General features: G+C 39.9%; 1 protein-coding gene across 1 annotated transcript in view; it reads left to right on the plus strand.

The window, feature by feature from the left end:
* IPCEF1 (interaction protein for cytohesin exchange factors 1) overlaps positions 1-14439 on the plus strand; it is a 144052-nt gene that overhangs the window by 120049 nt on the left and 9564 nt on the right. Inside the window, exon 11 of the mRNA XM_075554215.1 lies at positions 12360-12553. Coding sequence (XP_075410330.1) covers positions 12360-12553 — 194 coding nt within the window. The remainder of the gene's footprint in view (positions 1-12359; positions 12554-14439) is intronic.

Genomic DNA, 14439 nt, shown 5'->3' on the forward strand with positions numbered 1-14439 from the left:
TATGGGATATAATGATGAGGAGCAGGAGGGACATTGACTTAGGTTGTTGGCCAAAGACAGCCTCACTGAAGGGGTGACCTGAATGGCATGAAAATATATAGATAAGTCAAAGAGTCTATATCTGAAGAACAGTTGGCAAAGCATTCTGAGCAGAGAACATAAAACACAGAGGCTCTAAGGTTGGTACAAATTCTGCAGTTGAGAAAGACCCATATGGCTAGAGAAGAGTAGGCAGCTGAGGCTTGATAGGGGAAGAGGGAACTCAATAGAGGTTGACTTAGGCAGGGACTACAGGACCCTTATAGAATCTGGATTTTGTACTAACTGCAGTGAGAAATTTTGGAGGCATTTGAAGCTGTGTAGTATCATACTGTGCTTTGTGTTTTTAAAGACCCCTATGTAATATAGGAGTCTATAACAGAATCCAGGAGACAAGTGAAGTAGCCATTTTAATAAACCAAGAATGAGATGATATTGGCCTGGACCAAGGTGATAATAAAAATGGAGGGTAAAAAAGTGCACATGCCTGGGATTTATTGTAAAGACATAATGTAGGATTCATACAAGATTACCTGATTTTTCATTGGTCTACTTCCAGTGCCTAAAATCATACTGACTCATCCAGTAAAAATGGGCACTCAAAGTCTGTTTGGTGGATGAATTAAGTAAAGGAGTGGCTCTAACGTGTGTGGGAAACAGAGGAGTCAGGGTTGAGAATCATCAGGTTTCCAGCAAACTCCAACCATTACATATGAAGGCTATCCTATAGATCATGATCATCTGGGAAGACGTTTGCGTGGAGGGATTGTAATGGACAAATTTAGATATGCAACCCTCAATATATATATATATCAAAGACTTCTTATCTGGCTGAAATTTAGATGCTATGAAGTAATTACAGAGTTCCCTGAAATATTAACTGTTGAGAAATGGGAGCTCCATTTTTAAGAAGGTAAGGCCATTTATCTTCTCTTAACCTTTATTTTATTCTTAGTAAATTTGAGGTTGGAGAACTTCCTGCTTCCTCTTGACTAACTGCTCTTGGTTTGAAGGGAATACACTTCACAATATCCTCCCTCCTTCTAAATCATCCATTTCCCTTTGTGCTCACTGTCGCCATCATAAAGCCACGCGTTAAATGTGCCCAGCAGGTAATGGGCCATCTTTTTCTACAGTGCATTGAGTTTGGCTCACGAGAGTTTAGGCAACTTTTCAACTTCTAATTTTCATTTATTTCACATTTAGTAAATAAACCTAATAAATAAATGCACTCCACATAATAAATTCACTTAAAAAAGAAAAATAAATCCTGATAAAATATATTTTTGGGGGTGTATGCCAAAGTGTGATCTGAATAAAAATAGAAATTTTATGTCTACACCAAATATTTCACCTAATCATGGGCACTCAACTCATTGGAAGGATAGGCTTAAGAGCAAATGGAATATTTGTTTTCAGATGGTACACATTGTTTTTAATATGAGATTATTACAGAAAATCAGTGCCATAAGATGTAACAATAATTGAACAAAGGAACAACATTAAATGTATAATGATAAATCTAATAAGATATCAGCAAGAATATTGGGTTGCCTTATGGATAGTCCAGACTGGATCTAAAAATAGAATCAATAAGATACACATACACACAACACAAAGATTTATTCCAATAAATTAGTTTACGTAATTGGGGTCTGTTAAATCTGAGATTGGTAGGACAGACCAACAGCGGGGAACTCTTGCGCATTAGCTAATGCCTAAGTCCACAGAGGAACGTCTTCTGGAAATCTTCCACTGTGCTTATACAACCATTCAACTGATCATATCAGATCTACCCAGGTTGCCCAGGATAATTTATTTATTAAAAAAACCAAAACAACCTGTTTATCAGACAGAGAATATTGGAGAGACAAATCTAGTAGACTAAAATGATAGATCTGACTCGAATGGTTAAAAGTTTGTCATTTGATCCCACTTTTTGTACACTTTGTGCTTTTAAATATTACATGGTTTTTGATCTGGTTTTCAATATTTTCTGTTTTTTTAATATTGGGTTTATTTCTGTTGTATTTTCTCATTGGTGGTAGCCTTATTGACTCTTTTATTTTTCTGTTTTTTGGTATAGAAAATCCAGGATGGGTGAATATATAAAGACAATAACTAGAATAAAGGTGCCTGGGGAAGTCTGGCAGAGGAGGGGTAGGAGGTCGGGATAAAGGGGAAGTGATATTAAGGAGTACAGAAGGAAGAAAATGTTTTGAAACTGATTATGATAGCCATTGTACAATGTGATGAACTGAGGAATGATAAGATATCTGGGTTATGACCTAATAAAATGGTTTGAAACAAAGCAAAGCAAATCCAGCTGTTAATTGTATCTTCAAATGATCGCTATGGCAACAGCTGTGAGTAGAACTGAATAACGAGATACTACAGGTTAGCCAGGAGCCCTGCTGGCACGGTAGGTTGCATGTTGCACTGTTACCTGTCCTATAGAGTCGCTATGAGTTGGCATCAACTTGATGGCAGTGAGTTTGAGTTATAGCTTAGCTAATCCTCTGTCACTTTGTCTTGCTGTGGTGACTTGTGTATTGTTGCGGTGCTAGGAGGTATGTCAACAGTATCTCAAATGCCAACAACATTACCCATGCAGAATGGGTTCCAGTGGAATTCCTAAACTAAGAACAGACAAGGAAGATGGAAGAAGCAGGTCACTGCAGTCCTTATGGAGAGCAATGGGACCCTGTTGGTACATTGACAAACGAGGATCCCCTCGGATTAGAAGGAACTCAAAGGCAGACCAGGAAGAGCTGCCACCTCAAAGTAGAAGTGACCTTAATGGAGCAAAATTTTTAGGACTCTACATGCCTGACTCAAAATTAGAAAAACCAGGTGCAAACATCCATTCAAAATCTGGATATGGAATCACTCGGTATGAAGCTAGGCAAACTGGAAGTTGTCAAAAACGAGGAATCATCAAGACCATATCCTAATTATTAGTGAACTGCAATGGATTAGTGTTGGCCCTTTTGAGTTAGATAACCATATGGTTTGCTCTGCTGAAAATGAAAAATTCAAGAGGAAAAGTATCCAATTCGTTGCCATAAATAATATTTCAAGGTGTTTCTTGAAGGACTGGTTTGATGTTTGTGTTAGGATAATATCTTTATCCATACAAAGAAGACCAGATGATACAACTATTATTCAAATTTGAGGAAACCTAGCAATATCTTCAATCTATAATTGATCAAAGTGCAATCAAAAAGCATTGGTAAGTATTGGCAATTAGGGTGCAAAAACTAGAAACAAAGAGGAAGGATCAATAGTTGGAAAATATTGTCTTGGTAATAGAAGTGAAGCTGGAGATCAAATGATAGAATTACACAAGAGCAATGACTTCTTCATTGGAAATACCTTTTTTCAACAACATAAAAATGATTATACATGTGAATTTTGCCATCTGAAATACACAGGAATAAAATGAACTATATCTGTGGGAAGAGACAAAAGAGCAGCTCAATATCATTAGCCATAATGAGGCTCTGAAACAGCCAATAATTTGCTTATATGCAATTTCAGGTTGAAACTAGAAAATTAAAACAAGTCCATGAGAACCAAAATATGCTTTTAAGATTATCCCACCTGAATTCAGACCATTTTAAGAACAGATTTGACACAATGAACACTAATGAATAAAGACCAAATGAGTTTGAGGATGGCATCAAAATCATCATGCATGAAGAAACCAAAAGAAGAAATTAAAAGGATAAGAAAGAAAGAAAAGGCCAAAGTAGATGTCAGAAGAGACTCTGAAACTTGCTCTTGAAAATAAAGTAGCTGAAGTGAATTAAAGAAATTCAATATCAATTGAACTAAAAAATTCAAAAGGCAGCTCACCTGGAGAAGTCAAAGTAAAGCATTATAATAAAATGTTCTAAGACCAATTTTGAGAAAACCCAAATGGAAGAACATGTTCAGCATTTCTTAAGCTGAAAGAACTGAAGAACCAAAGGGGGGAAAAAGTAAGACTTGACTTGTAATATTTAAGGGTTCCATGGAAAAAATATTGAATAATGCAGAAGGATGAAAAGAAAATGGAAATGATGCATAAAGTCTCTGTACAAAAAGAACTAGTCTACGTTGAACCTCTGAAGAGCCAACGTAGGAGCAAAACTGAGGGTACTGAAAGAAAAACTCCAATCTGTACTGAAAGCATGATCAAAAATCATAATTCCAGGAATTGACAGAATACCATTTGAAAGGTTTTAACAAACTGCTACAGTGCTGGAAGCATTCACTAATCGATGCCAGGAAATTTGGTAGACCGTTACCAGGCTACCTGCATGGAAGATTATTTGTGACCACACCGAAGAAAGGTGACCAAGCAGAATGCAAACATCGTTAAACAATATCATTATTATTGCATGCAACTAAAATTTTGTGGAACATCATTTTAAAATGGCTTCAGTAACACATTAACAGGGAGATGCCAGAAGATTCCAACCAGATTCAGAAGAGGATGCAGAGTGATGCTAGAGTCTGATAAATCCTGGTTGAAAGCAGACGATACCGCAAGGATGGTTTTGCTTGTGTTTTATTAATTCTGCACAAACATTGGACTCCTAACAAACCATGGCTAGCTTCGGGAAGGATGTGATCTCCAGAACACGTAGTTGTGCACATGCAGGACCTGAATCTAAACCAAGAGACAGTCACTAGAACAGATAGGGGAATACTGTGTGGCTTAAAATCAGGAAAGATGTGCGTCAGCGTCTTTTCATTGTACTTTACTCAGGCTGCATGCTGAGTAAGTAATCTGAGAAGCTAGGCAGTATGCAAAAGAATTTGGCAGAAAGACCAGAGGAAGTCTCATTAACAACCTGTGATAAGATAACACACCCTACTTACTGAAAGCCAAGAGGACTAGAGGCACTAGCTGATGGAGACTACAGACTGCGCCTCTTAGTATATATTGCATCTCAGCAAAAATGGAAAGAAAAACCGCCATAACTGGACTAGTTGGCAACATTGTGAGAAGCAGAGAAAAGATTGAAGTTGTTAAGGATCTCGTTTTACTTGGATCCGCAATCAGAGCTCAAGGAAGCAGCAGTCAAGAAGTCAAACCACGGATGGCATTGGGTAGATGTGTCGCATGAGACCTCTAAGCTGCTGAAGAGCAAGGATGCCGCTTTGGTGACTAAGGTACACCTGACCCAAGTTATGGTATTTTTCGTCGCCTCATATGTATGTGAAAGTTAGATATTGAAAAAGGAATATGGAAGAATTGATGCATTTGAATTATGATGCTGACTATTTACTTGGTCTTAAGCTTAATAATTTTGGGGTCAATGTTTTGGAATTTCTTTTCCCTGCCATTATAAAAAACCAGTACGCTCTCCCATCTTTGCATTCTCAGTTCCTAAGCACTCAACTCTGTGTAGTGTATGTGAGTGTAGCCCACCATGACCCTGGCTCTCTTCTTCTAATTTTAACGGGTTCTTGGTCAGAAGTGTCCATTTCAAATTTGTAAGCAGAGGGCCCAGACATCGTCAAACTATGGCCTACGGGCCCATGCGGCCTGCCGAGGACATTTATCTGGCCAGCCAGGTGTTTTTGCCCCGTTTGTTTTTCCCTTCAAAATAAGATATGTGCAGTGCGCACAGGAATTTGTTCATAGTTTTTTTTTAACTATAGTGCCACCCTCCAACAGGTCTGAGGGACAGTGAACTGGCCCCCTGTTTTAAAAGTTTGAGGACCCCTGCCATAGGCGGTGCCAGGTTGATGTGGTTACCAGTAGTGAGAGGGAGGTAGAAAGAAGGAGTTGTTTGGGGGGAAGCAGGGAGTTGAGTTTCTGATGCCGGACAAGTTGGCAATAGGTGTTGGTTAAGGTTGCTTGTCATGATTGATGTAATTGGTTTCAATGAGCTGCCTATGTGAGGCATGCTGTGTAACCTATATTTTTTCCCCACAATGTCTTCGTCTGGGTAAACTAGGGAAGCAAATCCACAGAAACTCACATGTATAAGACAAAGTTTTATATAAAGGGTAAGTGTACATTAAGAAAGCATCCCTACCCAGTGCTGTCCAAGTCCATAAGCCCAACATTAGCCCATATGTCAGACACCAATCTACAAAGTCCTCCTCAATTTCACAAGACACACACAATGATGCCAAATGCAGGGGGAAAGCTGAGTCAGTGAGTGTGAAAGCATCTCAGAGCTGGCAGGGGTCTCCACATGACTGCTCCAGCACCCAGGGCTGCATCGGGGTAGGTCCATGTGGCTTCTCCTCAGAGATGTTTTGCAGGAATTAAGCCTTGCCAGCTAAAGCAGGGATCTGGCTAAGGCAGCTGCACGCTGGTCTGACCATCAGAGAGTAAGAGACCTAAAAACTAGAAAGGTGAGGCTTACTGAGCCATTATCTCTCCACCCTTCGATTAATCCCACATGTGTTTATCGGCCAGATTGGCACAATAAGCCTTAACTATCTCACACAATAAATAATGAAAGAGCATTAAATATATCTATAGTCCCAAACCCATAACCCTTCAGTTGATTCTGGCCTATATAAAATCTATCAGGCAGAATAGAACTGCATTGTAGGGTGTCTGAGACTAAATCTTCATGGGAATAGACAGCCTCATCTTTTCTCCTTAGATCGACTGGTGGATTTGACTGGCCTTGCAGTTAGCAGCTCAGTGCTTAACCCATTGCACCACTTGGACTCTTTACATATAATGCTCGTATAACATGCTGTTTAACACAATGAGCTCTGGCTACGTAATGTAGTTGGCTTTGTTGTGACATTACTCAGGCTTTTGATCTTCCTGCGTCTTGATATTCTCGCCTTTATATCAGAACTATCATGGTTTTCCTCACAGGGTTGTTACAGAGGTGAGAGAATCCTAGTGTAACAGTTGACAGAGTGCCTCTCACATAGGAAGAACTCAATGCATGATGACTTTCTCTACGTTGCCCCACAAGCTGCAGCCCCAACAGAGTTCTCCTTCAAAATTAAGCTTGGTCAGTAGGTTCTTTCCTGTTGAAACAAATTATCCAGTTGTACTTGATGATAACAATGTAAGGCTGCCTGTCATTGTGACTCAAAGCTCTTTGTTATGTTTTGTGATTTGAGGGGTCATTAACTAGAGAAAGTCCATAAAATACTTGTGATCCATCCGTGGGCATCCGATGCTATCTTAACCAGTGTATAAAACGTTAGAAGGAACAGCCAGGTGACTGCCTTGTTATTTCTTCTTGTGTCCAACGCTTCCCAGGGTCTTTTCTTTCTCAAGCACATCGCACATCAGGAAGGGAATGCTGGTTTCTCCCCAAATCTCTCTGATTTTGCATCTAGAATCATTTACCCGGGGGTATCATTTAGAATGTTCTAATCTCAAAAAAGATTCCTTTCCGAGGCTGGTATGAACGGTGGCATATGTATCCCCTTCTGCCTCCTGAAGGCATGGATACCCTAGATAGAAAGCTCACAGCAGCATTCTAGAAAGCCCAAGGAATCACCAAAAATAAGCAAGTGGGGGAGGCAGAGTTGAAAATACAGCACATGAGAAGATAATCTGCACACAGTGTTCTGCACAGCTACCTCCTGAGCCTGCTGCAGCATCCCTGTCCTTTCAAACGCAGACAATAGCAGACAATAGCTCTGTAGGAGGATGAGATGGAAGTAGCAGCACAGTCAGTAAATATAATCTTGGAAGGGAATGTAGTTATCACTATTCGTTTAAAATGTTATTGCCTTATATGCCCATGTCTCTGAAAAGGTTTTTGGACATTGATAAAAATATCGTTCTAATGCTAAATCTAAATCACTGGATCACTAACCTGAGTTTGGAGGAAGTTTACTTATCTGACCTCTTGAGCTGGTCCAACCCATGGGCAACCCAAACTTACTGACGTCATGTTGATACTGACTCATAGTGATACCATAGGACAGGGCAGAACTGTCCCAGAGGCTGGTGGTTTTCTGACCTTGCAGTTGATTTTTATTCTTAAGCCATCACTGGTTTATATTCTGAAAAGATCACTTGCTGTTTTGCAAGAATCTCCATTTTCTCATCTACAAAATGAAAGTACTCTTACTAGGCAAAGCACCGGTGAAGATATCCGAGATAGACTAGAGAGTCTATTTCCAACTTATGTGACAACAGGAAGCCAAGACCTGATTCTTTCTGTGGGAAGACTGCATTATACAGTTGATAGTAAAGATTACAATTGCACTGGAAACACTTGACTGGCAGACAAAATTCATTTATTTTACTTCAGATGACAAGGGCGGTGGAAGTAATAACTTTGACTCATAGTCCTAATAGCCAAGAGTGGTCTTTTCTGTCCATCTTGTTTACTTGCTGTGATATGAAATTGTAACTTTGAACTATATTTGTGTGAGAATGATTGGAGGGGAAAAATAAAATATTACTTATTTAAAAACCTCAAAAGTATGGGAGTAGTCCTATCGGGTTAATACATCAGAGAGACTTCCTCATGGCCATTGGGAAGGTCTCTCTCCTCTGTTCTGGAATTGGTTCAAGCTGGGTTTTGTTATGCTGTGGTATCTCTGGATACTTTTATGTCCTATCCTATTTATCATCAGCCTCTTTTATTACTGGGAGTTTATTTTATGGCTGGAGGAGACCTAGACACTAGACAGTAGCAACAGTGAAAAGCAATAAAAAGTGGCTGGCTAAATGCTGACTTGGTTGGATCATAGGCATGTCCCCTGACATTCAGTAATATGTTGTACAACTCTCAGATTGTGAAATATGGAAGCCAATGAGGGTATTTTTTGGGCACTTCTGGAAGCAGGTTAGTCAAGGTCAGACACCTAATCTTTCAGGTTTAGGTTTCCCCTGAGGCTACAATTGAGACGTAAGAAAATAGATGGGAGTTTGCCTTTTTTCTTGTTGCCCTTGCCCCATTTCCCCTGAAGCTTCAGTGATCTGAACATCCTTGCTCCTCATTGCTGTCATATTGAGAGGATTCATTCAGGTTGAATATTAACCTCATACTGCGAATTCATATTGAGATTATTCATTTTGTGAACAGTGTTGGGTCATATTTCAGGTGAATTAATTTTGAGTAATTTCAACAAGTCCACTTTTCCTTGTGTGTTAAATTTGAAATTTCATTATTTCTTGGTGAATCAAGTTTTATATGTCTCTATATAATTATATCCCGATTTATATAGTATATAATTTATATTATATATTCATATTAAATATATGAATTCATATTCATGTATTATATTCACATGAATCTATAAATATATAATGACATGCCCCGTGGAGGATTAAGTCCGGGAGAAGGAGATCATACTGGGTACAATAAAGGCCAGCAAACAGAGGAAGACCCTCAATGAGGTGAGTTGACACAGTGGCTTCAACAATGGTTGTAAACATTGCAGTGACATTATTTTGAAATTTCATTTTCCATAAACTTTTTGAAGCCCTTTCATGTATCTACACACACACACACACACACACACACACACACACACACAAGCACACAGATATCCACTGCCATTCCAACTCCTAGGGATCCTAACCAAGATTTTCAAGACTGAAAATCTTCATGGGAGCAGATAGACTGACCTTTTGCCCAAGGAGAGGTTTGTATGCTTCAACTGCTGACCTAGCAGTTACAGCTGGATGCTCTCTCTCTCTCTCTCTCTCTCTCTCTCTCTCTCTCTCTCTCTCTCTCTCTCTCTCTCTATATATATATATATATATATATATATATATATATATATATATATATATATATATATGTTGTTATTAAGTACCATTGAGTTGACTTTGACTCATAGTAAGTCTATGTGCAGCAGAATAAATCACTGCCTAGTCCCGGCCATCCTTACAATTTTTGTGCTGTTCAGGTCCATCATTGCAGCCACTGTGTCAATCCATCTTGTCCAGGTTCTTCCTCTTCTTTGCTGCCTGTCTACTTATTCAAGCCTGTGGTCCTCCTTCAGGGTCGAGTCTCCCATAAGAGAGACTTGGAAACCTACAGGAGCTGTTTTACCCCCACCTATAGGGTTGTAAGGTGTCAGAATCAACTGATGGTAGTGAGTTTGCATCTGAGTTTGAGTCTCTTCTGATAACATGTCCAAGTAGACACACATATTTAAGTAAAATCTTGATTCCAAGATTTCAGATTTGTAAGAATCAATCCATATCCTGGTGCCAAATGCCTTGAAGTTAAGAAGTTAGAGGAAGGATTGGGAGAGAGGAGAAACCTCTGATATATATTCTAAACAAAAAGGTAATGTATTCCCATGTAGATACATTATTATAAGATATTATTAAAATTAGACTAAAGAGAGTCCTATTGCTGTTTATTTAGGGCACACAACTTTATGCCAAGTTATTTTAAGTTTCTAAAGTTATTTTTAACTTTCTTAATTTAATATCTGTCAAATAAGTGGAATGACTTTAACATGATCATTTTTACAATGACATACTAACAAAGGAATGGATTAGTAAAAAATAATAGTGTTTTCTATGGTAATTTCTTAGAGGACAACTGATCTTCTTGGTGAGCACAGGAATTTAGAGAAAACATTCTTTAAAAATTTACTTTATTAAATATTTATTTGTTTTGTTTCTCTCAGCTTGTTAAAAAGACACCATTTCTGTTTAAAGTGCTGTGATGTGGAAAGGTATCTGCCTAGATCTTCCTCTGTGTACAGAGCTACATTGCTAGTTGCAAAGTTGTGTAAAAGTACATGCCCTTATGTTTCTTAGAATCCAGGTGACTCAGTGGGCTATGCATTGAGTTACTAATGGGATGATCAGTGGTTTGAACCCACCAGTAGCTCTATAGGAGGAAAATTAAACAGTCTATTTCCTTAAAGACTTACAGCCTGGAAACCTTATAGGGCAGCCTTACTCTGCTTTATAGAGTGGTCTTTGTAGATAAGTCAGAGTCAAGTCCATCACAGTAGACATGGGTTTGTAGTTTATATGTCTGAGAATTGCCAGCATCCTTGGTCCTAATTTTACTTCCAAGATTGAAGTGTCTTTTCTTTGAAGACTTTCTAGTGGCTCTTGTTTATCCCAGAATCAATGCCATACATTTTGTATCACATTTCCATTATTCACGAATCATCGTGGTAGAAGGTTGACAGATGATCTCAGGGCAGCAGTTCCAGAGACTCCTCCAGATTCAAAGTTTCCATGAGGTCTGGAACCCACGAACATTTGGAATTAGACTCCACATTCCCATACTGAACAGGCTTCTTCTACGCGATCGTTGATAACAACTCTGAGTAGCGGTGGCCAGGCTTTAGTTCTTGCCTCATGGCAAAGGAGGCCATTGCTGACGAAAGCTCGTACTTCTGTCAAACTTATTCTCAGGACAGGACATGACACTAAAGACACTAAATAATACAAGATAGAAGAGGAAATTTCATTGATTTATCTTTCCCAACATTATGTCTACGGACTGAAGGAATAAAATATCAGGTTCTAAATGAGGAATTAAAGTAATGCCAAAAAGTGGAGGTGATCTTAGGATAGTTTCTATATTAGTGGAGGCCATTTTAGTTGCATGTGACTGGACACCAGACCAGTAAGGCTTAACAAAAGCATAGGCATGGATCCCTAGTTGTGCTGTAGGTTCAGCAGTGGGTTGTTAGCCACAAGGTTGACAGTTCAAACCAGGTTTTCCACTGGAGAAAAGGCTGTCTGTTTCTGTAAAGATTTATTGTCTCAGAAAGTTTATATAGGTTCACTTTGTGTAGAAATCGACTCAATGGCAGTGGGTGGTGTTGGTTAAAGACCATAATCTTTTTAAAATCAGAATTCCTTGGCTTCTTACTGTTGAGCAGTGGGTAGGTTTGAACTGTTAACTGGTTGGTTAGAAGCTGAGTGTTTATTATTGTGCCACAAATGTTTTTTAATCCAGGTCTGAGAATTCCAATTCCTATAGACCTATCTTCTTCCACTTACTTTCTTACATTTGTTGCTGATGTTAAAAATGCAAATATGAATTACTGGATGGTTAAATGACCTATTCTTCATTTCTCAGCTGTATTCATAGCATTTTCCACTTTAAAAAGGCATAGTTAAAGCTCTAATGTGAGTTAGTATAGTGAGCAAACAGTAGCTAGCATGGAATATTCTAAATGACATCTGAGGCAAAGCTGTGCTTTAAGTCAGTAATGCGACACGGTAGGCCCGGGGGCTCGTTTTGGGCAATAGATGGTTACATAAATGAATGGGAGATCTCTGGAAACTGTGTGGCAAGGTAGCTTTCGATGGTCCCTGCCCAGGATTATACACTACAGTGCCGAATGTCCTCCCGGAGGCTAACTGGAGTTTTCCTTTTTGCTTTCCTTTACAGAAGAAACAAAAGCATCAGAAGATGATGAAATGGAAAAGCTCTACAAATCTTTAGAGCAGGCGAGTTTATCTCCCCTTGGGGACAGACGGCCGTCCACCAAAAAGGAATTGAGAAAATCCTTTGTTAAGCGGTGCAAAAATCCATCCATAAACGAGAAACTCCACAAAATCCGAACCTTGAATAGCACACTGAAGGTAAACGCCTCACCTTGTGGATGTCCCCTTTGCATGTGGGAAGGGAATGGCTGCTTCAGCAGGAAGATTTGTTGTCCTCCAAGTGGGTTTACATGGGTGCAGACAAGGGCAGGGAAAATGAATACGCTCCTTATAGAATGCCATGACTCTTGATGTTCTTCAAGTGATGGATTATGTAGGACTTTTGGGATGTCCTAAGTGGTCCAATACTTGAAGAATATATGTAAGTGCCAAGGTGGCCTTCCAGACTAGGCCTTGCATTTTATACTCATTAGTATAACATTTCAAGTTTTAAACCTACTAGTGAGCAAATGGGAGGAGCCATGTTGGTGTAGTGGGTTATGTATCAGGCTGTTAAACTGCAAGGTTAGCGGTTCAAAACCGGTAGTCACACCTTAAACGAAAGATGAGGCTATCTACTCCTGGAACGTGTTTGAGCCTCAGAACCCCACAGGGTTGGTTCTACCCTGTCCTACAGGGTTGTCATGGATCAGAATCGACTCAATGGCAGTGAGTACAGAGAAAGGGCCGTATGTTATCTGTTTATGTACAACTTGTACCTAGCACATCTTTGGTCCCAACTGTCAGCATACTCAGCTTCTGACTGAAATATTGGTGGCTCAAGTCTGCCTCATTGTATCTTGGAACAAGGCCCATTGATTACTTTTGAATGGTCACAGCCTTGGGAAACTCTGCGGCCTGCAGTTCTCCTGTGACAGACATAGGCTTGCCATTGAGTTGGAATCCACTCAGTGCAACCAGCTTGGTACCTGGCACAGTACTTGGCTGAATAAATTAGAGTCTGAGACAAAACAAGTGTTATTGATAACATCTTGGAATTCCACCTGTTTGAGTACAAGGTACCCTTCTTCTGTCTTATGACCAGATGTCTAGATTTCAGGTCCTGTAACAACACAGGGGCTGTCTGCTATAGGCACCAGAGAAAGAAAGTCATTTGATCCAGGCAACATGAAGCAGTCATTTTATGGTAATAGACCAGCAGAAGTTTGCCCAATGTGAACAGTGGATGTGCTGTACCAGATGTACTGCAGCTGTTTTCAGGGCCTCCTGAACCACAACGGTTCTCCATAATGAGCACCCTGCTTGCCCACTTAGATGATGCATGAGCACGAGAAGAGGCCAGGACACTTTGTAGCTCGCCCCAGATTAGCAGAGGCGTCATTGATTCCACAAAGCCTTTATGGACCCTGAGACTTAATTCAGTTTTGAGCAGGTCCTGAGAATGTTGAGTCCTTTTCTGGAAAGAAATGTCCACAATGAAAAAGGTCAATGCCACAAAGACAAGGCTGAGTGACTCTTAGTCAGGTTTCCTAGTGAGTTAATCAAGGCCGACACTTCCCCCGAAGGCTGCAACAAGGAGATTGAAAAATAAGAGGAAAAGGCCTGGTTTAGCTAAACAAAGAACATCCAAACGTAGAATGGCCCAAGTACATATTTCCTAATACATAATGATGAACGATGACATGAACGCCCATAGGAACAGTAAGGATGTTAGGTTCCACAGTAAGTACTCAAATTCCACCAAACTCACTGCTGTCAAGTCAATTCCCACTCATGGAGCTCCTACAGGACAAAGTAGAAGTGCCCCTGTGGATTTCCAAGGCCATGATTCATCACCAGAGTAGACAGCCTGGCAGTGGCACTGCAGGGCAGAATGAAAGTGTCCCTGTCAGTTTCTGAGACTAGAACTTTATGGGAGTAGAAAGCCTCATCTTTCTCCCACGGAGCAATTGGTGGCTCTGAACTGCTGACTTTAGGTCAGACACTCAAGTATAACCCACTGTGCCATCAGGGCTCCTCCGGTATGTACCGAGTTGATAAATACCTTTGGTGATTCCCTGTAATATGCTCTAGTAGGCCGGGAT

This window comes from Tenrec ecaudatus, chromosome 7, assembly GCF_050624435.1.
Source record: "Tenrec ecaudatus isolate mTenEca1 chromosome 7, mTenEca1.hap1, whole genome shotgun sequence".
In the NCBI taxonomy this organism is placed as follows: domain Eukaryota; kingdom Metazoa; phylum Chordata; class Mammalia; order Afrosoricida; family Tenrecidae; genus Tenrec; species Tenrec ecaudatus.